We start from the raw sequence: 25,894 nt of genomic DNA, 5'->3' as shown, positions 1-25,894 counted from the left end.
GTGGTTAAGTTCGCGCGCTCCGCTGCAGGCATCCCAGTGTTTCGTTGGTTCGAATCCTGGGCACGGACATGGCACTGCTCGTCAGACCATGCTGAGGCAGCGTCCCACATACCACAACTAGAAGAACCTACAACGAGAAATATACAACTATGTACTGGGGGGCTTTGGGGAGAAAAAGGAAAAAAATATAAAATCTTTAAAAATGGTCACTAAAGATTCTGGCAACTCCCCATGATATATCCTGCCCCCTCTCCGCCCACGTTCATATAATAACTACGTAAGGTAAATGCTGAAACAGAAAATCCCTTGAGGGCCTATGTTTCTTCTCTTGATTACAGCCATGCATCACTTAACAATGGGACACATTCTGAGAAATACGTCATTAGGTGATTTTGTGGTTGTGCAAACATCACAGAATGTACTTACACAAATCTAGATGGCATAGACTATTATACATCTAGGCAATATGGTACTAATCTTATGGGATCACCATTGTATATGCAGTCCATCATTGACCAAAATGTCATTATGCAGTGCATGACCATTTATGATTTTTTCAATACCGAAAATCAACTTTGATATGTGATTTTTTTTTTTTCCCGTAGAGGTGACAAATGTGAGGATTTATAAACTGCATAAAAACAGGTGTGTTTAAAAGCCTTAGAGTTTTATTCAGAGTCAAATGTGGGCAATTAGAATGCAACAGCAGGAGGAGGAAAGAACACCATTCCAGAGCTAAGGTCTTACTGAAATCTTTACCTTCTTCTTCCTGACCTGGGGTGATAGTTTTCCTTTAAAAACAAACAAAAATATGTTTTGCCAAATACCAAAACTATGTGTATGCATCTGAAGCAATAAAACCAGGAGACAGTCAAGGTGAAGGTGCCTTCTGCAGGTTGTCAGAGATTGAAAGGTATTTCCTGACAAAGGAGTAGCTATGGTTGGGACACCTGGGGTCACTGCATATGGAAATAAACGCTTGGAAAGTGTCACCGGGATTCACCTTCATTAAGTACTCTGAGAAGTCATTACAGGTTGTGAAACAGCATTCTGATCCTTAAATTTATGGAACACAGTGAAAAGCAGTTCAAGCAACATAGCTGTAGTTGAACAGCTGAACAGGAGTGGTGGCTGGAGAAAGGAAAGCAATATGGCTGCTCCAGATTTAAAAAAACTTGAGGTCTAGGTAGCTGCTACTACAGTAGCTAGGAAAAATACACTTCTCCCAGACTATGATGGAAAAATAAGCATTGACTAAAAATGTTCATAAGTTACTGGCTTCCTTTGATCTAGAGGGAGTCACAGTAAAATGGCCACATTTATAAAAGAGTTGTCTATATATTTTTTTCGACGATCAAGTCATCTCTAATCAGAGTAGGCAGATACTGGTGGGTAACGTCAGCAGGGTCAGACCTCACACAAACTCAGAATTATTTGCCCAACATCCACAAAGCAACTGTTCAGCCCAGGTCCTCAGGAGCCTGTTGTATCCATGAATTTGACTAACTAATTCCTGTATTCCAAGAGCTGCAAAGGCATGATGGGTGGTGGTGATTTCTTGCTTTCGAGTTGGAAGACACCCTAGAGATTACCCAGAGCAGAAAACCTTCCCAAGACACACTCCTGTCAGGGGCTGGAAATTACCACCACATTCTAGCCAATTTGTTTCATTTACTGTTCCTTTGTTTCTAAATCAACAAGGAGGAAAGAGACTGTGTGTACAATACAAGCCTACAATACGGAGGTTATTTGGAGAAATCACAACAGAATATTCTTTGTTTCCCCTACTAGGCCTAGGCCACCCAACTTACCAAGTCTTAGCCTGAGCTTACTTACACCTGGAGGATGCTGGATTGCCACTTTGTTACGCATCCTGATGATGGGAGGTCATTCAACAAACACTTCCGGAGGTTACACGGGCACTGTGCCAGCACAGTATGGGCGGGGTGGGGAACAAAGACTAATAAGTCTAAGATATGGCAGCACCTGCCCACAATTTTATTAAAAGCTCACAATTTAGTAGTGCACACCTGTTATTATTACTAACCTCTCTGTTTTGGAGAGCGACGTTGGGAGAAGGGTATCAAAGCTAACGTTTGAGCATTTACCATGTGAAAGGCACTCTTACATACACCTTACTATAAACTCACTTTGTCTTCAAATAATCCTATGAGGCGGGTACTATTCCATCCCTAGTTTACAGATAAAAAAAACTGAGGTGCAGGGGGCCGGCCAGGTGGCATAATGGTTAAGTTCCTGCTCACGGTTTAGGTGGCCCGGGGTTCACGGTTCTGATCCCAGGTGCCAACCTAGCACCACTCCTTGGCAGCCACGCTGTGGAGGTGTCCCACATACAAAATAGAGGAACACTGGCACAGATGTTAGCTCAGGGCCAATCTTCCTCACCAAAAAAAAAGAAAAAAGGAGAGAGGTACACAAGTTAGCCATTTCCTTAGTCATGCAATCACTCAGTGGCGGAGACGAATATGAAGGCAGGCAGTCTGGCTCTAGAGAGCCAGGAAAAAGGACTAAAGCGAGAGACGACGGGGAGCAGGTAGGAGAAGGTGGCAGACAGGCAGGGCCGAAGGGGAGAACGGAGGGTGGTTTTACCTTCGTCAGAAAAAATACCAATAACGCCATCAACTCATTGATTTGCATATTTCCATCACTTTAGCTCCTGGCCTCACTGTGGGAAGTTTAAAAACTCCTAACTGTAAGGTTGGGCTTCAGTCCTGAGAAGACGTCTCACAGGACATCAGCCACTCCTTTCTTCCTCACAGCCTGGTCTCCTGCACAGGCGGCCGCTCCTGCGAGGGAACTACAACCCCCACTATGCACCACGCGGGAGGCTGGGTCCATGCTGAGGGAAGGCGAGGGTGTCCCAAAGGTGCCTTGAGAAAAAAAAAAAAAATCACAATTTTCGTCGCTTTCCTACCTTCACACGGATCTCATCTCCAGGAGGCCGCCTCATCTTTTTCATTAACAGCGCAAACAGAGACTCGAGTGGCGTAGCTTCTGTCTTCAGGCACAGCCGAGGGCAGGCGCGACGACGGCGCGCGGGCGCGAGGTCCCCCGGGCCAAGCGCGGGGCGGAACCAGTGGCGGCGGGGCTGAGTCGCAGGCCGGAAGTGTGCGAGGGAGAAGAGAGAGGTCTGAGTGGCTGCAGGCGCGGCTTCCGGCCGGTGCGTCGACGTCGCCCGGCAGCAAAGGGCGCTTCAGCGGGCTCTCTGGCGGTCGCCTTACGCACTCCGCTTGCACCGAGGCCCTCAGTGTCCGCTCGTCTCACCGTAGGCCGTGACGACATGAGCAACAAAGAAGGTGGTGTCCTCGACAGCCTTGGGCGTTATTTACCTAAAGGGGGAGGCTCTCCAGCCCTTTTGTCAGATTTTCCACTTCTCACCCTTGGGGGATGCCCGCGCCTCTTGCAGGCCCGGGGCGGGGTGGGGGCAGCCCTGCTGATCTTCTCGGCCACACTGGCCCTCCTTACACCCTTCGTTTTGTTAAATCCTCGAGCTGTTTTTTATGTTAATTCGATCATTCCTCTCCTTGTGCAGATCATGGGACCCATTGGTGGAGGCCCAGATGACATGAGCTTAGGGTTTGAGGGGGAAAAGCAGAGCAGCTGAGAAAGCCTATAAGGCAAGGGCCCTGTGGGGCTCTGGTTTTAAAGGAAGGAAGGGCGGGGGGAGGGTTTGCCTGTGTGATATTTTGTCAGCTCTTGGCGAGGGAAGAGCCCTATCCGACTGTTTTCTCCTTTTCTACGTTAGGATCAGGAGGGTTCAGGAAAAGGAAGCATGACAATTTCCCACATAACCAGAGAAGAGAAGGGAAGGATGTTAATTCATCTTCGCCTGTGATGTTGGCCTTCAAATGTAAGTTGGCGAAGGGAAGAGGACTAAAGAGGCGGTAACGAGGATTCTTTAGCCGTGGGCTGCGCGAGGACAGCCCCCAGGAATTTAGGATGTGCCTGTGTGAGCCTCTTTTCCTGGAGGGTTTGCCGTGGTGCTAGGTCTGCCGCGAAAGTTGTGATTACGAAAGTCTTGACTTTTTTCCCATGACAGTTTCCCAGGTAAACATTAATTAATGAGCATCAGACATGCCACGCACCTAAAAATTATTGTGTCCCTGATATATATTATATATGTCATATATGTATATCAGATGTGTATATATGTGTGTATGTATATATATATCAGGTGTTTATATACATGTTTAATCAGTTTTTTATTGTGTGTTGGTTTTGTTTCCTCAACTAGACTTCTGAAGACGGGAACTATATTTTTGTTTTGACTATAGCACTTTGCACCCAGTAGGAACGCATATCTGTTAGTAAATCATATATATATATATTCATAATCCCTCTTTTCTCAGTGTTTTAACTTCATCAAACTGGTTCTCATTTCAAAACAAAACATAAAACAAAATTCTCCCTCCTCTTGTCCTCAGTCTGCCACACTGGACCTTATAGTTTCTGTGGTTCAGGGAGCTGAGAGGGGCTTGCCTGTTGATTCTGACTTGCAGTCCTTAAAAGGCCCGATTGACAAGTTAGGCCTTCTGCCAAAAACTGGCTCTCGCTTCCTCTCTGCGTGGACCCCTCCATAGTGCTGCTTGAGTGCCCTCGTGTAGCATCTGGCTTCCCCTGGACAGAGAGCAATCCCCTGTGTCCTAATCTTGGGCATCATGCACCATCACTTTTGCTAGCTTCTGTTTGTTACATGAGGTGGCTTAAAAACTCTGCCTCGTATTTAACGGGACGGGAATTAGGTTCCACCTGTTGAAGGGAGGAGTCTCAAATAATTGATGGATCTGTTTTAAAACCACCACAGCACTTGAAGTGATCTTCAGTGGTGTAAGACAACTAGTTGTAATTGAGTAGAGAGCCTATTGATACCGCTGTGTACTCAGTGGGCTAGAGCTGCCTGCTTCCAGTTATGTTTTGCTGTTTTTATTTTCCTGCCTGCCTTTTCACACACAGTTCTTTAACCTTGGAATTGCTTCTAACTTGGTGCCCCCATTGTCCATCGGGTGAACTATGGTTTTCTTCAAAACCCAGCTCAAGTGGCTTCTATTTGAAGCCTTTCTGGTTTTTCTCTCACGCAGATTGGTGACAAACGTAGCATTCATTCATTATCCATCCTTCCATTCAATCGTGAAGTATTCATGGAGTATCAGCTATGTTCTGGCATGTGTTGTTAGTGAACAAAAAAATGTGGTTCCTGTTTTACTGAACCTGTTACATATGTTTACTGTAGCATGGTCACATTTTATTTCTCATACTGGACTAAGCTCCTTGAGAACAGGATCTGTCTTATTTAACTTGGTCTTCGTAATGACCACTGTGAAGTGGGGTCATTAATGTTTTCATAATAGATAATGAATACATTTGGTTATCTTGAGATATTAGGCAAATCCTAGCCTAATTATTATCTCAATAATAACAAACTAGATGTATTTAGGTCCCTGTCAACTACTAATTTGGTTAATAGTTTATTCAAGTTTTGGATTTTTTTAATTCATGCAAAATACATCTATTGGGTGCCCCAAATATGACAGGCAGCTTTCTAGGTCTTTGAAGTGACAATGCTTCTGAAATAAAGTGGTTTTTAAGAGTTAAGTGGTTTATGGGTATTTCAGTGACTAGGGCTTAAAAATTCAGAAAGTTAACGTTATTAAAACTTATAAACTTTTAATTTAAAAACTCCAGTTTCTTTTTTGGGAGATAATTGTATGTGATAAGGTAATTAAAAAAAACTTGATGTAACTTAGGGAGATAGTTGGAAGTAATTGTTGTAAGTAGTTATGTGTGATAATCTCATGTTTACTAGACCAGATAATTTTTACAATATATACATCTCATGGTGAGACTCTGAGTGGTAAAACCCAGTTAAGGCATACCTGTATTTAAAGAAAGAATATTTTGGTTACTAGCAGAATCTTTGATTTCCAAGTACTTTAAAAATAAATAAGATGATTTTGTCCTCTTCATTTTTATGGAGTAAATAATGTTTGCTTGCTCGTGCATAATAACAATATTGTTTGATGGATTAAATATAGAATATGTGTGCTTAGGATCATAATACTGTGTTCTTAGCGTTTCAGCAGGAACTTGATGCGAGACATGACAAATATGAGAGACTTGTGAAACTTAGTCGGGATATAACTGTTGAAAGTAAAAGAACCATTTTTCTCCTCCATAGGATTACAAGGTAAGTAAATATCTTTAAAACTTGTTATAGTTGGATACAGTTTGATATGTATTTTATAAATGTATTTTGTAATGCTTTATACATCAATGGGCAATAACTTGCTATTAGAATAATCTGTGACTTATTCTGTGAACACTGGAGTCAAAGGACGGTAACAGCAGGTAGATTTTCTTTTTCTAAAGATTGGCACCTGAGCTAACAACTGTTGCCAATCTTTCTTTCTTTTTTTTTTAATTGCTTCTTCTCCCCAAATCCCCCCAGCACATAGTTGTATATTCTAGTTGTGGGTCCTTCTAGTTGTGGCATGTGGGACGCCGCCTCAGCATGGCCTGATGAGTGGTGCCATGTCCGTGCGCAGGACATGGCACCTGGGTCGCCAAAGCGGAGCACGAGAATTTAACCACTTGGCCACTGGGCCGGCCCCGCAGGTAGATTTTAAGAATAAACATTTTAATAAAAATAAGAGGGAAAAATTCTTCTTTACAGAGCAGCTGGGGATTTTGTGTTCTGTTAAGATCATTCATTGATATAGCTATTATTTGTGAAAATATTAAATTTTGGATGGTTTATTAGAGCCTAAAATGTTAAAGTTTTACTTGGATGACACATGCATAAATTTTAATATTAGATAAATGTTAAAATCTGCTTATCTTCCAATTCATTTTTCAACTCATTGCAGTCTGCCTTTCTGCCTTACAACTATTGAAATTGCCCTTGTTACCTTCATATTGCTAAATCTAGTACACTCTCTTCTGCTATTTTCTTATTTTACATTTTTGCAGCATATGATATTGTTGACTACTCTTCTTTGAAATTTCCTTTTCCTTCAGCTCTGTGACATTAATTTCTTTGAGATTTCCTTCTCTAGGGTTTTACTGTTTTATCTTTCTAGCTAGGCTCTGTATATTTAATAGATTTTTTTGGTTGCAAGTAAAAGAAACCAGCTTAAACACTAGCCTACGTAGAGAAGGAAAGTGAATTATAAAGATTCCGGAATATCTTATGAATGCATCTCCATCTTTCATCTTTGCTTCTTTGTTTGCTTCATATTTCATTTGACCAGCTTTCTTTGCGTCTCTGTTCCACATGGGGGTAGAAAGTGCCCACCCTGCAATTCGCTACAAGAGATTCTTGTTAGAAATTCCAGATGTCTCTAGAAGGAAAGCTATGATAGGCTTTACACTATGTATCTTATAAAGTATTTGAGGCAGACCAAACATAGTTTATCATCTTTTTATTATTAAAAATATTATTGAAGTACTCGTCTATTCACTAACTTACAACTTTTAGGATAACTCTCTAATACTTTAATTTTTCTTCCACTACGTGGAAGTAAATTTGTCGTGCATAGATTTATTGGAATGTGGCACTGTTAACCTTTTCTTTATCTTACCTGAATCTAAAATTGGTTTTTGCTTGTTTTATAAACAAATTCTCAGATAGCTTGTACATACTTGAGCTTGTTTTATGGAAAGAAGCAACATTGTTTTGATTAATTGTGAACACCTTTTTAAAATACAAATTGCAATTCTAAAACAATTGCCATCAATATTCAGCAGTTTAAAGAAGTAATAGAACTATGACAGGAGAACTTAATGTTTTAGGAAAAGCCATGTTATTGTATAAAGTCATTTGTCCACCCAAAAATAATGAATGCTCATTATAGTAACCTTAGAAAATAATAATCTTTAGAAAAATAATAAATGACAGAAAAGTAAAGATGCTGAATGAAAGAAGTCAGTCACAATACCTGAAGATAGCTACTGTCAGCAGATTTCATATTTTATGTAGTGTTTTTTATTGTAGTTGTGACCATATTATACATGCATTTTTTGATTAGTAAACAGTTGAGTAAGCATCTCATTCCTAATGTTGGTAATTTGTGTCCTCTCTTCTTTTGTAATCTGTCTGGCTAGAGGTTTACCAGTTTTATTGATCTTAAAGGACCAACTGTTGGTTTCACTGACATTGTCTATTTTTTGGTTTTCTGTTACATTGATTTCTGTGTTTTTTCTTTTTCTACTTGCTTTGGATTCCTTTGCTCCTCTTTGTATATATTCTTAAGGTGGAAGCTGAGATCAAAGAAGAAACTAAGATCATTTCTTCTTTTCTAATATAGGCATTTAGTGCTATAAATTTTTGTTTTAAGTCTCGATGCTTTAGTATGCTACATTCCACAAATTTTGATATGTTGTTTTTCATTTTCATTCAGTTCAAAATGCTTTCTCAGGGAGACTCCCAGGTGTGACCTGGGTTTCTCATCCCTGTACTGTCACTTGGAAACTCCAAGCAATAAGATGGGACAGTCACAGGGCACGTGTCCTTTTTTTCACCCATCTCTCAGGGATCACTGTCCCATGCTGCCTCTTGTCCAGTGTCTGAAAACCATTGTTCTGTGTATTTTTTTTAGTTGTTTCTGATGCGAGGATAAATCTATGTTACTCCATCCTGAATAAGAGCAGACATCTCCAGATGTCATATTTTTATGAACATAATTTTTCTTGCAGTTATGATCATATTATACATGCAACTTTGTATACTTCTCTTTTCACTTAATAGGATGTTATAGTATTTTGCATGTTTTTCCATACTTCTAATGAAATATAATTGCAGTTTTGAGTTAAAAGTATCCAAATACGTTCAATATTCATATAGTCTTATGTTAATTGATATTTAGATTATTTCAGTTTTTCACTGTCAAAGCATCTGGCTGATGTTCCAAAAGTTCCCAATATCTTAATTATAGTGCTCCTGATATGGAAGAAATATTGACTGAATCAGAAATTAAATTGGATGGTGTCAGACAAAAGATATTGCAGGTAGCCCAGGAGCTCTCAGGAGAAGACATGCATCAGTTCCATAGAGCCATTACTACAGGTAAGTCTAGCTTCACTTCAGTGGTAACATTTTTTTTAAAAATAGTGGATTACATGATTTATCTGTGAGTTGCATGAATTTTAATTGACACTTGGTGAAATATTATTGCCTTTAAAAAATTGGGACCTTCTGAATAGTAATGTAAAGGTAATCCAAAAATGTTTAATTGGCTTTATTTTTCTAACTGTGTAGTAGTAGTTATTAATAGATTTTAATAAAGTAATTGAGAAAACAAACTTAATAGAATGAACTTTATTCTTGAATGAGTAGGGTGTTTTTATACCAGGCGCATTTCATTTCCCACTATGAGTATATCTCACTGCTGGTTTCAGTTTTAGTAGGTTCATAAAAGAGAGTGTATCACCTAGCCAGGTGGACTCAAACATCTCATAGTGGGAATTTTAGGATAGTACTGGATTTTATATATTCAGTTAAAAAGGTTTAGGGAGATCTGGATCTTGGTGATTATCACCATTTGCAAATTACTTGTATAAATACTTCAAATGCTTAATTCTTTCCTCTTCACTTGTTTCTTAATGTGAGTTCACTGACAGGAGAGATACTGTATGATTCAGACATATGCTAAAATTTGCAGAAAGACAAAGTCAAAGGTTGATTCATGTTTGCAGAAATACGTGAAAGTTCTGTATTCCTTTCTATCAAATGGCTGATTCCACTGAGCTCAGGTCAGTTAAACAGTGGGAAATGAGTTCATTTGGGATCTGCTCAGTGTATGTCCAATTTTAGTCTAAGCATAATGATGATTCAGTATTTGTATATATTGTGAAATCACCACAGTAAGTCTAGTTACCATACGTAATTTTTTTTCTTGTGATGAACTTTTAAGAGCTACTCTCTTAGCAACTTTCAAATATGCAATACAGTGTTATTAACTGTAGTCACCATGCTGTCCATTACATCCACATGACTTGTTTATTTTATGGCTAGAAGTTTGCACCTTTTGATTCCCTTCACCCATTTTGCCCACCCCATAATCCTCACCTCTGGGAATCACCTGAAATATCTTTTAGTTTGTAACATAAAGTACCTGCGTATATCAGTTAAAGCTGGGTGTGTGTTATTAGAAATTGAAGTGATAACTCAAACAGTTCTATGAGGAGTCATTATGGTATATTCCCAAAGGAGATACATTCCCGTCATCACAATTTATTGTTTACTATCAGGTTTATTTGGCTTTTTAAATAGTATCACACATAATAAAAAAGATTTAATGAATTCGATTTGTGTTGTCAAGTGGCACAATCTTGAATGTGACAAATTTGGCTGGGTTGGGAGAGAGGATCAGAGGTGTTGGTGGGAAGAAGGGTGAAGTGAAAGCTGAAACAATCCTCTAGAAGAAAACGAGAATATCTTGATGACCTTTTGGTAGGAAAGATTTTTTTAAAAGACAAAAAAATTACTAAGTGCTAAAGGAAAAATGGATCAAGTGAATTTCATTAAAATTAAGAAATTCTGTTTATCGAAAGACATCATTAAGAAGCGGGGAGGCAAGCTGAAGTTTGAGAGAAAACATTTAAATACATATGTTGGATAAAGGACTCGTGCAGAATATATGAAGAATTCCTACAAATCAACAAGAAGGCAGACGATTTTAAAAATGGACAAAAAACTTGAACGGGGCCTCCAAAAGTGAGCATTCAGATGGCTAATAAGCATATGAAAAGGTGCTCAGCATCATTCTTTACTAGAGTAATGCAAAGTAAAACCACAGTGAGATGCCATGCATTCACCAGCACAACTAAATTGTAGACTGACAATACCATTTTAAAAAACTTCCGCAGTATGTAGCTTTAAAACGTGCCTACTGGGGCCAGCCCTGTGGCCGAGTGGTTACGTTCACATGCTCCGCTTGGGCAGCCTGGGATTTCTCCGGATTGGGTCTCAGGCACGGACATGGCACTGCTCGTCAGGCCATGCTGAGGCGGCGTCCCACATAGCACAACCAGAGGCGCTCACAACTAGAATATACAGCTAATATACTGGGGGGCTTTGGGGAGAAAGAAAAAAAAGTGCCTGCTATATGATCATTTCTGGGTATGTACCCAAAAAAAGTGAGATTTACATACCAAAAGGCGTGTGTGAATATACACGGAAGCAAATATGAATCTCACATACATTCTGTTGGGCAAGATAAGCAGAAACAAAAGAGTATCTGCTGTATAAATCCATTTATGTGAAGTTCAAAAAGAGCCAAAATTAATCAGTAAGGTTAAAGGATAATGATTACCTGGGGGTGGAGATTTGGAGTAGGAGTTACTGACTAGAGGCTTGAGGAAACCTGGAGTGACAGAAATGTTTTATATTTTGATCGGAGTGGGGTAACATAGATGTACACGTATGTAAAAATTCATTGATTTGTACATTTAAGATTTATACAGTTTACTGTATATAAATTATAACTTTGTTTTGGGGGGGGTTGAGGAAGATTGGCCCTGAGCCACAGAAAAGTCCCTGTTGACTGATGAGTTCTTAGCTCCTTTTCCCAAAGAAGTTGTTTGTATCAGGAGATCACATCAATAATAATTCTTTGCAAGACGGTCTTGTGGTGAAAATATGTGCCATGTTTAGTGAAAATGGTCATGTCATTCATATGATCGATACTCTGTCAAAGCTCCTTTGGTGAGGTTTCTCTTGGGTAGTCTGTCATCTCTAGTTGGTAGGCAGGGCAGACACGTTTGTGGCAACTTTTGCTTATTCTCTTTGATTTCCTGAAATTTTTATATACCTCTGCCAGTGGAAGTGGAGTGGGGAGGAGGTGAGCTGGGAAATCTAGCACACTCACCTCTGTCAGTGCTCAGAGTTGGTTGGAATCCAGAAGTGGCATTTCTAGGCTGCAGGTATGTGGTAGATATCAGGGATGTAGATCACGAGCAGTGTTGTTTACCGGTTGTTTATACGTGAGTATTACACTGCCATAGGAGTCCCAGCGAGTGACTGCTGTCGCTCCTTCCCTTGTAGCTGGAGTAGTAGCTTTAACTGTACTCGAGGTACATCCATGACAGGCAGATACTTCAATCACAGTGGTCCTGCTGCGGATAAATAGGTATGCCTGCATAATCTTGAGGGCTACTGGGTGGTGGAGTTGGTGGTGGGGGAGCAAGTCGATCTCAGAGTTTCTAGAAAGTCCTTCATCTGAAGAAGCACTACAGTCTAAATGTCTGACTACATCAAAGTAAGCAGAAATCCCATCCTACACCTTCTTCTATCCTATTAACTTGGATAACCAAAGGCAAGAGTTTGAGTAACTTCCATAATCTAGGTCATTTTTTCTATCACATCATGCAGTAAACCTATTTTGTAAAAGTTCGTGGCATTGTAATACATGTAATAATTGACTACAGTAGTCTTCACTTTGACTTTAATCCATGCGTAAACTTTTGTATTTTTATAAAAACTTGTATATTTTCCTCACAGTGTTGGTGCTTCATCATATGATGTGTTTAGATTAAACTTGTCGATTCCATGTTAGTTCATCGGTAAGCCCTATTAATCCTTGCAACTTAAAGTTCCCCAAATATCAGTGGGACAGCCTAGATTTGCTGTCTTTGGCTCAGTAATCTACTTTGTATGTCCTTCATTCATCAATGAGTAAAGTGTAAGGAAAGACTTCAAACAAGGGTAGGGATCATATAGATAGTGATAGGAAAAGAAACCTAGAAAATTGCACTTGGCTTTTAGAACAAAACAGAGAAATGGAGGAAAAAAGGCAAAAAGGACATTTCGTTGAGTCAGTGGAGTGTTTTTTAAATAAGGAAGGAAGCACTGTTTCTTCGGTAGAGTTTAGGTAGGGCATTAATAAAATGGGATCAGTCTTCAGATTTTCCCACTTTACTGTATCATTGAGGATTATTATAAGCATCGTATTCTGTTTTAGGTCTTTGTTTATGGTTTGTAAGTTTTCTTTGAAGATTACCTACTCATGGATTAAAAATTTAAGGATTCTCTATATCTCACTTTTCTGTAAGAAGACTTTAAAATAAAATAGGTTCTTTAAATTGAAGCGATGATGTTTTTTCTTAAAGTTAAGGAATAAAGCAGTCAAAGAGGTATGTGGGACTTAAAAATTTGCTCACATTTTATTTGATAAAATAAGGTTATTTATAATTAGAGCAGCATTAACAATATGATGCTTATGAATAGCTTGCTGCATGTAATTGTTAAGTGCTTGTTTTGGTGTTACTCCAAATAGTTGTTCTTTTGACTTGAAGATAAAACAATTCTGGCATTGAACTAAAGGAGTTCTGAGCTTTTCCTCATTAAGAATAGTGCTAATGGCACGCAGAGCATTTCCCTGAGGGATACTTCTGTGAGCCCAAACATTGAGTATCCTACTAATAATTGAACAACAACCAAAAGTTAGGTCTGTTTTCTACACATTTCTTATCAGAATAGATTACACGTTGTCCCAAGGGATGGTTAAACAAATAAATGATTAATTAGTTTCTTGAAATAAATCACTTAAAAAAAATTTTGTGCCCTATCGTGTTTTTGTTTTGCTTGTCTCTTGTTGAAAAAATAACTGGAGAAAATGTCCTTCATCTCAAAGAAAAAATATTTCTTTTCTTTTTTTAGCTTAGTTTATATCACTATAATAATGTAAAAATTGTCATTTAATTTTGAGACATTTTGCTGCACCAAATTGAGTTCAGACCCTAACTAATATTTTCTCTTATCCAGGAATGTGAATGATGGGTTAAGTGGGTGTTTTGGGCCAGTTGGAGATATTTTTTAAGCCATCCTCCTTTATATTCATGACTTTTGCGGTATCCTTAAGTCATAGATATTATTTTTACCACTTCATAAGTGGGGAAATTGAAGCTCGCAGGAGTTAAGCAACTTGCCCAAGGTCATAAGCTAGTAAGTAGTACCATTGGTTTCTTACCATATGGATTTAATTTACCTATTGACTTTAGAACCTAACTTCTAGTAAAGGTTTTGTCTTGGCTTAAACTCACCTTCCCCCAAATATTAAGGTTTTCCTTATAAACCCAGCACACATTGTAGCTCTGATGTTGCTCTTTTTTTCTCATAGCACTTAGTACCTTTTGACGTGCTGTGTAATCTCCTTATATGATTCTTTATTGTCTCTCTCTCTCCCCTTCTAGAATGTAAACTCCACAAGTCCCTACAAAAGTTTTTTGTTGTTGTTCACTGATGTAAGCATGTCACTTAATAGATATTTGATAAATGTTGACAGAGTGAAGAACAGAACTATTTTAAAAGGGCTTTTTTCTTTGTTCAACCAAATTCCTTATCTGATGATTTGCTTTTGCAAATTTTTATTTCATCATTTTTTGTTTCTCTGAAAGAAAACATGTTTCCAGGGACTATTCCTTAGCCATAATAGCAGAAGTAGGATCAGTATTAATATTTAGAGTTCCAAAGCTCATTATGTCAGTGCAGAGAAATTTGATAAAAGTTCAGCATATTAGCAAAATTGAGAAGTTTCACTGAAAAAATGAACTAGGACATGAAGATCTGTAAGCCTTTGGAATAATAGTGAGAATAATTTAGTGAAAGGAAAGATATAGCTAAAAATTGAATTTGTCTGTTTATGAATGAGACTGAGTGTGCCAGAGACGTTAGTTAAGGTGAAGCTAAGTGCTGAAACAAAGGAATAAATTGCAGCATTTTGATGGCTTAACAAAATAGGAATCGTTTTTTCCCTCAAAGTCCAGGCTTTGTGATGGTGATTTAGTATGCTTTGACTGCTTAGTCATTCAGGGACCCAGGATCATGGGGCTCTGGTATTATCAGTGCAGGGTTTCAAAGATGAGCCGGGGCATCAGCATGCAACTGGCGGCTTGTGGAAAAGGAGTGAAAGGTGTTGCCTGAGGTTTTTATGGGCCAGCCCTGGGAGTGGCATAGATCACTTCTGCCCACATTTCTTGGCCAGTTGCATGGCCACACCTAACTCCGGGGGGATGAGAAATAATGGTCTCTTTTCTGCCAAGGACAGTGAAATATATTTGATGAATATTTAATTTTTCTCTGCCTGGTCTCGTAACTTGTTGTCTATTTAGTGGAAAATCTAGGTATATGCATGTTAGTGGGTTTTAAAAATTTCTGAATATGTTTTGATTTGTTTGAAAGCATTCATTTGCCTAATGGAAAATAACTTTACAACTGAAAGAATGGTTAGAGGATAACTGGTCCAACTACCTCATGCTGTCAATGAGCTTGGTCTTGGAATTGGGCTATCTGACTCGTTTTATCTGTTCTGGTAACACTTTCTGCTAGACCACCTCCTCTCTGATAACTGGTATTTAGTGCTTCATACTGTAATTGTTTTCTCCATAGCCAAAGGCTTTTACCTGATGATCTCAGATCCTATATCTGATTATAGACAGTCATACTTCCTTTAATTTTACCTATACACATAAGTAAAATAAATATAGTTCATATTTGCATTTAAATGTGAGATGATTCAGTAAATATTTTTTGTGATTATTTTATTCACCATTTAATAAGTGTATATATCATGCTGCAAACTTGTCAGGTGATACTGTGACCATGAGAAAATCGCTCTGTAGGCATTTTCTGGGTTATAGAAACTCAGTTTGTGAACATTCTTTGTAAATGTCTGATAGACACTACTTGGACTGTCCAACTACAAGACTGTGAAGGTCTTTTAGCCTGGTTCTCTTTTCATCTCTGAGCATTCCTGTTGCTTTTCTGAAATCATTTTTCAGAAAGTTACTCTTTTGAGCTAAGGTCTGTAAATTCATAGGGGGCTAAGTAGGGAACATGGAAGAGACAGCTTCTTACTCAGTTGTGGACGTTTGCACCAAGTCAAAGTCAAAGGGGTCCTTATTACTTGACAAACTGTCTTAATTTATTATATCTTAATAGGATAAATGGTAGTGTTCCGTTAACATAATTTGCTATTCTTAGTTTTATAGTGCATGTAGGGCTAGGGTAACATTTTGGAAGAATAACGGCCTGTTTTAATTGTTGAATTAATGCATTGAAAAGAAAACAGATAGAACAAAAAAACCCACTGCTTTCTTTAAAGAAGTTATAAAATAGTGTCTTTAACAAAAATTAATGCCTATCATTCTTATTTGAATTATTCTCACTTCATTTTAATTCAACAGTTAGAGGACCCTTGTACCAGACTATTATTCTTTACAAATCGTACAGTATAGGTAGATGCCTCTGCTTTACAAATGAGGAAATTGAAGTGCAGTGAAGTTGATAGACATCTTAGTTCACAATGCTAGTAAGAGCCTGAGTTAGTTTTTTTGTTTTTTTTGTTTTTTTAAAGATTTTATTTTTTCCTTTTTCTCCCCAAAGCCCCCCCGGTACATAGTTGTATATTCTTCGTTGTGGGTCCTTCTAGTTGTGGTATGTGGGACACTGCCTCAGCGTGGTTTGATGAGCAGTGCCATGTCCCTGCCCAGGATCCGAACCAACGAAACACTGGGCCGCCTGCAGCGGAGCGCGCAAACTTAACCACTCGGCCACGGGGCCAGCCCCCTGAATTAGTTTTTGAGCCTGGGATATCCTCATTTCAAGTCCGTGCTCTCTGTTATACCATTATCATATTTATTTGGAGGAAGACTAGAGGCAGGGGCGGGAATAAGGAGGCTGTGGTGGTCATTCGAGGTGTGAAATGAATAGGGCCTCCAGTTTGGTCTTAGCAGTGGGGATGGAGAGGAAAGGGCATGCTTTTAGATATGGGTTTTAAAAAAAAAAGTGCAGGGGAAAGGGAATAGTCTAGGAAAACCTGTAGCTTTCTGGTTTGACTAACTGATTGAATGGGTATGTTATTTATTAAGAGAAGAAAACAAGATGGAATGGGTTTTGGGTGTGATTACAGTAGTCCACCCTTATCTGTGGGGGATACGTTCCAGGACCTCAGTGGATGACTGAAACCACAGATAGTATTGAACCCTCTAAATGCTATGTTTTTTCCTATACATGCATACCTGTGATAAAGTTTAATCTATAAATTAGGCACAGTAAGAGATTAACAACAATAACTAATACTAAAATGGAACAATTATAACAATATACTGTAATAAAGTTACTATAGATCTTAGCAACCTCAGCATACAATTTTTTTCTTTCCTTATTGGAACTTTCACCTTTTCACTTAAAGGAAGTACTTCACGGCTTCTCTTTGGCATATCCGAATTGCCAGCATCACTGCTTTTGTACTTCAGGGCCGTTATTAAGTAAAATAAGGATGACTTGAATATAAGCATTGCAATATTTTGGCAGTTGATCTGATGACTAAGTGACTACTAAGCTACTAAGTGACTAATGGGCAGGTGGCGTATACAGCATGGATCTGCTGGACAAAAACGTATGGATTCACGTCCTGGGCAAGATGGAGCAGGATGGCGCAAGATTTCATCACACTGCTCAGAATGGCATGCAATTTGAAACTTACAAATTATTTCTGAAATTTTCCATTTAATGTTTTCGGATGATGGGTAACTGAAACCGTGGAAAGCAAAACCATGGATAAGGGGGGACTACCATAATTGGAAATTGTGGGCATCTAAGTAGCTGCCTAATAGGCAAATGGATAGATGAGTCTAGAGAATAAGGACTCATCTGCAGTTGCAGCCTTGGATCATAGTTTATAAGCTGTAGTTGGATTTACAGACATGGATAAGATTGTCCAAGGAGAGTGTAGAGTGAGAAGACAGTCTAAATAAAGACTGGGTCCTGTGGAACCTTAGCTAAGGGAAGTAGAATAGAGTATTTGATGGAATAGGATCCCTGAAGAATCAGGAGAGGATGGGATCCAAAGCTTGGGTAGAGTGACAAGCCTTATATGAGAGGAAAGCCGGCTTTTTGGAGACGGGCAGTTAGGATGGGTGCAGAGGTAGGCAAATGAGGAAGATCTTGTTCAGTAACTCTCCTTTCCTATCATGTGCTGAGAAGGGATGGGAGGTGGGGGAGTGGTTCGGAAATGATGGAAGACTGGAGATACAAGAATGACTCTGAGGGGAATGGGGGTGGGAACTTAACCAGGAACATTTAATAGTTATTGTTAATCATTTTTGAAGTTTACGTGATCAATAAATGTGATCTTTTCTGTTGTGCAGCAGTGGGAATGAATGAAGTAGAAAGATTGATTCATGGTTAGGATTTTGCTAGTTAATTGCAGCAGGGTGACAGTGGAGGAGAAATAGGGCAAGATATTCAGCTTGATGCACTATTATGGCCATTTTGGTTGTTGAAATAAAAACATACTTCTGTGTCTGTTGGTAAGTAGTATATTATTATCTGTGATGAGTAGTAAAATTAATTAATAATACAAATTTCAGTGTACCTGGTTTATCTCAGAAGCCAAACATGCACCATGATTCCAAGATACTATATTAGTTTGCTAGGACTGCCGTTATAAAGTGCCAAACTGGGTGGCTTAAATGACAGAAATTTAAATTCTAACAGTTCTGGTGGCTTAAGTCTAAGATCAAGGTGTTGGCAGGGTTGGGTTTTTTCTGAGGCCTCTATATTTGTCTTAAAGATGGACGCCCTCTCTCTGTATCCTTTCTTCTGTGCCCTGTGTCTCTCTCTGTGTCCTAATCTCCTCTTCTCATAAGGACACCAGTCAGGTTGGATTAGGGTCCACCCTAACGGCCTCATTTTAGCTTAAAGACCCGGTATCCAAATATAGTCCATTCTGAGATACTAGGGGTTAGGTCTTAAACATAGGAATTTTAGGGGGACGTAATTCAGCTCATAATGTACGTTTGGTTTGTGCACTGCAGCCAGGGCAAGTTGCAGAAATCATTATTTTTGGGTGGTTAGACTGGGGAGTTACTTTGGGTTAGGTTCAAGGTTAGAGTAGGGGAATTTGTGTTGTACCCCTGAGCTGTGGCCCTCTTCTGTAAACTTCCAAAAGAAATGCCCTAAGGGGAGAAGCAGATGGTGTTTGGGAAGTCTCCTGGGAACTGAGGATATAAACAGGTGTTTCATGCAGAGCGTGTTCCCTCAGGTTGGAGTAGTAGGCTTTGAGATGGTTTCAGGGAGCTTTGCTTTCTTTGAGACATACCCCCTGATGGAGAGGGGCGCAGCTGTTTCTGCACACAGGGAAAAGGTCTTGGGGAAGGGCGTCTGTCCTGGGTCTTACTGAACTACCAAAGGATGGCACATGCCCCCAACAGGTGACATCACAAGCCGCCTTTCTTTTCACCTTCTCCCTTCATCCCTCAATGATTAGAGGAGAGAGGAACACAGATTTGATAAGTGGTGGGGAGAATTGGAAGCTGAAATGGAGGCAGGCCTGTGAATCCCCACATAGGCAGGATCCCCAGTCACCTAATGACTGCCATTTTAATGGAGGAAGTCAGGGGAAGAGTTTGATAATGTTCCCAGTATCAAATCATGGCTAGACAAGGGCATTATTTAGCTAGAGAAAGACAAATCAAAAGATCTTTCCAACAGCATCTGAAAATCAAGAAATGATTTGAGAGTTATCAGAATGATTTGATGAATAATATTTTTTTCCTGAGGAGGATTAGCCCTGAGCTAACATGTTGCCAATCTTCCTCCACATTATCTGTGGGTCTCCACCATAGCATGGCTGACGAGTGGTGTAGGTCTGCACCCAGGATCTGAACCTGCAAACCTGGGCCGCCAAAGTGGAGCATGCAGAATTTAACCACTATGCCACAGGGCCGGCCCTGATATGATGAATAATTTATACTATATCTTATATCACATGGTAAGCAGTTTTATAATTAATGTAGTTTAATGTAGTAAGAGAATAAAAAATACTTTTAAAGTTTTTGATTTATATTGATTTATGTAATAATTTATATTCCTGTTAAAATATTTTGAATATCACCCCAAGGGATGAGGGAGTTTTATGTGCTGACGCAGTAGTTTAAGGGATTACTGTAGTGATTCAGTGAGAGAGGAAGAGAGTGTGATCCTTCGGTCTTGGGAAAGTCATCTCTGGGAGATTCAGGAGATCCTCTGATTGCTATTATCTTTTCTACTCATGCAGGTTTGCTTTTAACAGATAAAATTTACTTAGTGAGGTGAAGTGGAAAGAGAGGCTCTGTTGTCAGACGGATATGGGCTTATATTTTTGCTCCGATGTTCCTTAGAACAAAGTATACAATTATCTGAATTTCAACTTTCTCACCTGTACTGTGGGAGCAGTAATAGCTCCCTCATGGATTGTTTTGAAAATTAAATGAAATATGTTTGTGGAAAGCATTTCTTATTTTGTTTGGCAAATAGCTGTTAACAAATGTTTGTTCTCTTCCCTACTGGAATGTCGCAGAATTAATCTGTAATAGTGTGCTGAATTCTAAAATTTATTTTCATTTTGGATAGAAACTCATACTATTTGCTCAACATGTACTCTTCAGTGCTGAAGTAAAAACCCTGCCCAGAAAGACAAGATCCAAATGGGTTGCATTGCATTTAAGTTTTACTGTTAGTAGTATGATTGCACATGCTTTACAAAGCTAAGACTTAGAGAGATAGTTATTTTCTATGTATCATTTATGTATTTGAGAGTAGATTTTTAGTAGAGTGGCCTGTGAATCAAACCCACTCTCATTTTACTTAAATATTTCAGTGATCTGGTAAAGCTAACTTTTGAAAAAGTTCAGGTGGTATTCTTGCAAGTAGTTATAAATGCAATTTTAAAAAATTGAGATATGATTTACATACCATAAAATTAACCCTTTTAAATTGTATAATTAGGTCATTTTTAGTATAACCACAAGCTGTTGTACAGCTATCACCACTATCTAATTCCAGAATATTTTAATCACCCCAAAAAGAAACCCCTTTACTCATTAGCAGTCACTCCCCATCTTCCTCCATCCCAATACTGCCAACTCTAGGCAAGTACTAATCTGCTTTCTGTCTCCAAGGATTTGCTTATTCTGGATCTTATATAAATGGAATCATACAATATGTGGGCTTTCGTGTCTAGCTTCTTTCACTTAGCATAGTTGTTTTCAAGGTTCATCTATGTCATAGCATGTATCCATACTTTATTCCTTTTTGTGGCTGAATAATGTTCCATTTTACGTGTGTACCACACTTTGTTTATCCATTCATCAGTTGATGGACATTGGGTTGTTTCTACTTTTTGGCTATTGTGAGTAATACTGCTACACATTTATTTACAGGTCTTGTGTGAACACATGCCTCAGTCTCTTGGGTATATACCTGGGAGTGGAATTGCTGGGTCATATGGCAAACAATTTTTTAAAACACTAAAAGCCTGGAGAGAAAGTTGAGATGTGAAATTCAAATTTATAATGAAACCTCTGTCTTGCCTGTTTACCTTTATATTGGTTTTTGATGGAGATTTGGACTGGATGTATATTGCTTAAATATTGTAAGAATAAGTAAAAACAATCAGAAGCCTTTAATTGGGTTTCCTTGTATATGTTCTAATAGGAGAACAAGAAGAAAAATAACAAATTACATAAAAGCAACCTACAAACTTCTCTCTTACTGGCAGCCTATCTGTAAATAATTCTAATTGGATTTCTTCCAAGGCAAAAGCAGAAGGGGAAGGCATTGTTTGATGGAATATGGCAGTAGGTTGAGATTTTTCACCTTGGGGATTATTCATTGAAAATAGCGGATGTCCTTTTCATCAAGTTGAAACATAACTTGTTTAAACATCCTTTTAACTAGATGTGACTAAAAATGCTTTTCAGTGTTTTGGGCTAGATGTCCTTGAACTTTCTCTATAGTATATCATGAAACCTAATTTCTATGGAGCAGAAATGGCCACCTCATCTCTGAAGTAACTTGAATAAACAAACACATCCTGAGGACAACTTAAATAATGACTTTAAATATACTTGAAAATGTCATATTTGATAGCAGCCCGCATTAAGAGAGACTGACACAGATGAATTTTGAGGACTCTTGTTCTGTATCCTCTTTGTTCCCCTTTAAAAAATAAATCAGATAATTATAAGACCTCTAATTGTGAACTTCATCTGTTTGAACTTAAGGAATGTTTCTTTCTTAATGGACTTAAATCCAAAGTACTGTAAATTAAGTACAATTAGATAGTTCTGAACATTTGAATACCAAATTCTAAAATATTTTTGTCAAAACCCTTAGAGTTTCATAAAACTAGTGAGGAGGAGCAGGGAGAGATTATTAGAAGCCATTTACTAAACAGTTGAGACTGTTGAGTATATCAAGTGCTATCTTTGGGGAAGGGAAAAGGAGGAAAGTTGTAAAGGCGTGATCCTTGCCCTCACAGTTCTAGGGTGCAAAATTGGTGGTCATACAGCTGTTCATAATACAAAGCCGACTGAAACATTGAATTGAAATATAAATTTTATGTATTGGGTGTGAAGAGATGAGTGCTGCCTTGATTGTGATGTATCAAAACATTTAAACTTGTTTTTTTTTACGGGTAGAAAAAGATTTGAGAGAGGGCAACATAGGCACAGAATAGCATAGCATATGGTATGAGAGACTAGAGAATAAAGTTAAATAAAGCATGGAGAAAAGCTGAACTGGGGATTCAGTGGGGGGAAAACTGAGTATGTTTTAGATGGAGTTGAATGTAAAGAAGCAGATACGGTAGGAAGGGTGTGAGCTTTTGAGTTATAGAAATGTGTTTTCAAGGGGCTGGCCCCGTGGCCAAGTGGTTAAGTTCATGTTCTCCACTGTAGGCAGCCCAGTGTTTCGTTGGTTTGAATCCTGGGCACGGACATGGCACTGCTCATCACACCACGCTGAGGCAGCGTCCCACATGCCACAACTAGAAGGACCCACAACGAAGAATATATAGCTATGTACTGGGGGGCTTTGGGGAGAAAAAGGAAAAAAATAAAAAATCTTTAAAAAAAAAGAAGAAATGTTTTTTCACTATTCACTACGTCACCTGTTCACTATGTTTCTTAACTTCTTTGAGCCTCAGTTTGTTCATCCATAAAGGAAGGATAGTAATACAGCCACGTAAGATTATGAGCATTAAAAAGATGGCTGTGAAATACCAGATACGTTATCTTACATATAATTGACACTCCGGACTTAGAAAGCTACTCCTAATATTTTATTTATATTTTTTAAAAGTCTTGTTGGAGGGGCTGGCCCCATGGCTGAGTGGTTAAGTTTGCGCACTCCGCTGCAGGCGGCCCAGTGTTTCGTTGGTTTGAATCCTGGGTGCGGACATGGCACTGCTCATCAAACCACGCCGAGGCAGCATCCCACGTGCCACAACTAGAAGGACCCACAATGAAGAATATACAACTATGTACCATGGGGCTTTGGGGAGAAAAAGGAAAAAAATAAAATCTTTAAAAAAAAAAAAAGTCTTGTTGGAGGCTTCTGGGTATATATCCAAAAGAATTGAGAGCAGGGACTCGAGCAGATATTTGTATACTCTTGTTCATAGCAGCATTATACCCAAAAGGTAGAAGCAAACTCAGTTTTCATCAGTAGATGAATGGATAAATAAAATGTCATATATCCATGCAGTCAAATCTTCAGCCTTTGAAGGAAACTTTGATACATGTTACAACATGGATGAATGAACCTTGAGGACATTATGTAAGTGAAATAAGCCAGTCACGAAACGACAAATACTGTATGATTCCACTTAGATGAAGTACTAGAGTATCCACATTCATAGACACAGATAATAAAATGCTGGTTGGTAGGGGCAGCGGGAGGAGGGAAGTGAGGAGTTACTATTTAATGGGTGCAGAGTTTCACTTTTATAAGATAAAAAGAGTTCTCGAGATAGAGGGTGGTGATGGTTGCACAACAATATGAATGAACTTAATGCCACAGAACTGTACACTTTAAAGTGGTTGAAATGGTAAATGTTTACCCTATTTGGTGAATTTAGTATTATTTCATATGCATTTGTTTATAAGACTGCAAACATTTTAGCAACAAGATACTACTAATTTTTTATATCATTCAGCAGTGCTTTGTTGCAGAAGCAAATGGCGTTCCTGTTTGGTTGCCATATAATTTAGTTTCACTAACCTGGACTTTTTTTTTTTTGTCATTTCAGTAGAAAGGATAGTTCATACCATTTTAAATTTGAAAGATACCATAGAGCTCATGGCGTCTACTACTTTTGTTTTACAGTTGAGGCACAGGCCTGGAAGTTGGTTGTACTTAGTTGATTTTACTAACTACAAATTGTTTAAAAAAATAATATTCATTAAAACCATTTTCCATGCTGTAAATTGTCTCACGTGAACAAAACAACTTACAACTAATGAATTCAGCCAGATATTTTTTTCCATTCACAATGGAATGACATTTTACCATATGTCCACCTGTAGTTGTTGTCTTTGTTAAATAAAATTCACAGTCAGGAATAGTTTAAAAAAATACTGATTTGCTTTTTTTCACTGTTTTCTTTTTTTCTTCTTCTCCCTCTTGACCATTGCTAAACTTTGAAACTTAAACTTATTTCTCTAAAATACTTTCACACCCACGTCTAGACTAGTGTTTGACCAAACAGCTGAGCAGCATAGTTAGCCAAATTGACACATAGTGTTAATTTTCACATAGTATTGCCGTGAGAAATGTTTAAGTGATAACCTCACTTCTGACTGATTTGTTTCTTCTACTTTGAGCGGCACGCTGGAATTTGTACCTTGACCATCAAATCAATTTGAGTTTATAGTTGTATAGATGTGATCCTCCTCCATCTTCAAGCTTATACGTGTTTATACCCATTCAACTGAGATAATGATTGTTTGGTGGTATCATTGAGACTTAGCATGAAGGCTCAGGAAAATATGTGTGCTCCGCCTTCAACTGATACAGTCTTAGTTCTTTGTTCTCTCCCACCACTATCAATTACCACGTGTAGGACAAGAACTTTGCCACTTATGTTTGATTCCAGCATTTACAGCACTGCTATTTTTGCTCAACATGGCCCTGAAATGTAAGCCAACTACAGGAATTTGGGGACAGGATGATGCCTAGAAATGTTGTAGAAGTAGTGATTTATACTAGCTGTAGTAAAAATGCATATTATAGAGTATATACAAGTCTTATACTTTTGTTGATTTTTTAAGAACAATTCTGATATTATATAGATAGGGGTTTATGTACCCATCTTTGAAATGTAACTCTTGGTGGGTTGTAACTTGACTACAGCATGAGTTGAGGCTGATGATGTAGGTGGGGGTGGAATTAAACAGGGTCTTAGAAGCCATGTTACTGATTTTACTTTGTATCATGAGAGCCATGGAAAGCTATTTGGCAGGGAAGTGGTGTGGTCGTAGTTCTATATTAAAAAGGCAAACAGTGCGGGAATGGATGAGAAGAGGTAAGAAATGGATGGGAGAAGGCCAGGAGGGTCTCAGGACTGGCAGAACAAAGAGGACCAGGTTTGGAAGGAATATTGTGAGTTCATGGTTGGACGTGTTGATTTTGAGGTCCCTCTGGTGGGATTGTCAAGTATGCATTTGGACATATGTGGCTCTCAGCCAGAGATGTCAAGTTGAGGGATGGCAGGGTTAATTGAAGCCAAGTGTAGATGAATTTGAGAGAGCCTAGTACTAATAGAGGCAGAGACTAAGAAGACCTGGTCAGAGAGGTAGAAAAAAGGGAAACCGGGAGATGATGCTATGAAAGGAACCACAAAGAAGCTTGTTTATAGAAGGAAAAAGTGGTCAGAATGCTGAATGCTGCTAAGATTAAGACTGAAAAAAATGTCAGACTTGTTAAGTATGGTAACCTTAGTGAGAGCTATTTTGGTGTAGAGATGGGCTTAAGCTAGAAGTGTGAGGTGAGGTTAGTGAGGAAGTGTAGCCAGCTGCTTGAAGAAATTAGCTCTGAAGGGGAGGAGAGCGACGA

At 38.7% G+C, this 25,894-nt stretch overlaps 1 protein-coding gene across 1 annotated transcript in view; it reads left to right on the top strand.

Moving 5' to 3' along the window:
• The first annotated feature begins 3,064 nt into the window (after window positions 1-3,064).
• Window positions 3,065-25,894, top strand: part of TSNAX (translin associated factor X) — a 31,097-nt gene continuing 8,267 nt past the window's right edge. The window contains exons 1-4 of the mRNA XM_001492755.7: window positions 3,065-3,317; window positions 3,767-3,871; window positions 6,091-6,205; window positions 8,952-9,082. Of these exons, the coding sequence (XP_001492805.2) occupies window positions 3,302-3,317; window positions 3,767-3,871; window positions 6,091-6,205; window positions 8,952-9,082 (367 nt within the window). The 5' untranslated portion in view covers window positions 3,065-3,301. The remainder of the gene's footprint in view (window positions 3,318-3,766; window positions 3,872-6,090; window positions 6,206-8,951; window positions 9,083-25,894) is intronic.

Source organism: Equus caballus, chromosome 1, assembly GCF_041296265.1.
Source record: "Equus caballus isolate H_3958 breed thoroughbred chromosome 1, TB-T2T, whole genome shotgun sequence".
NCBI lineage: Eukaryota > Metazoa > Chordata > Mammalia > Perissodactyla > Equidae > Equus > Equus caballus.
This window is presented reverse-complemented; position numbering and strand designations above follow the sequence as displayed.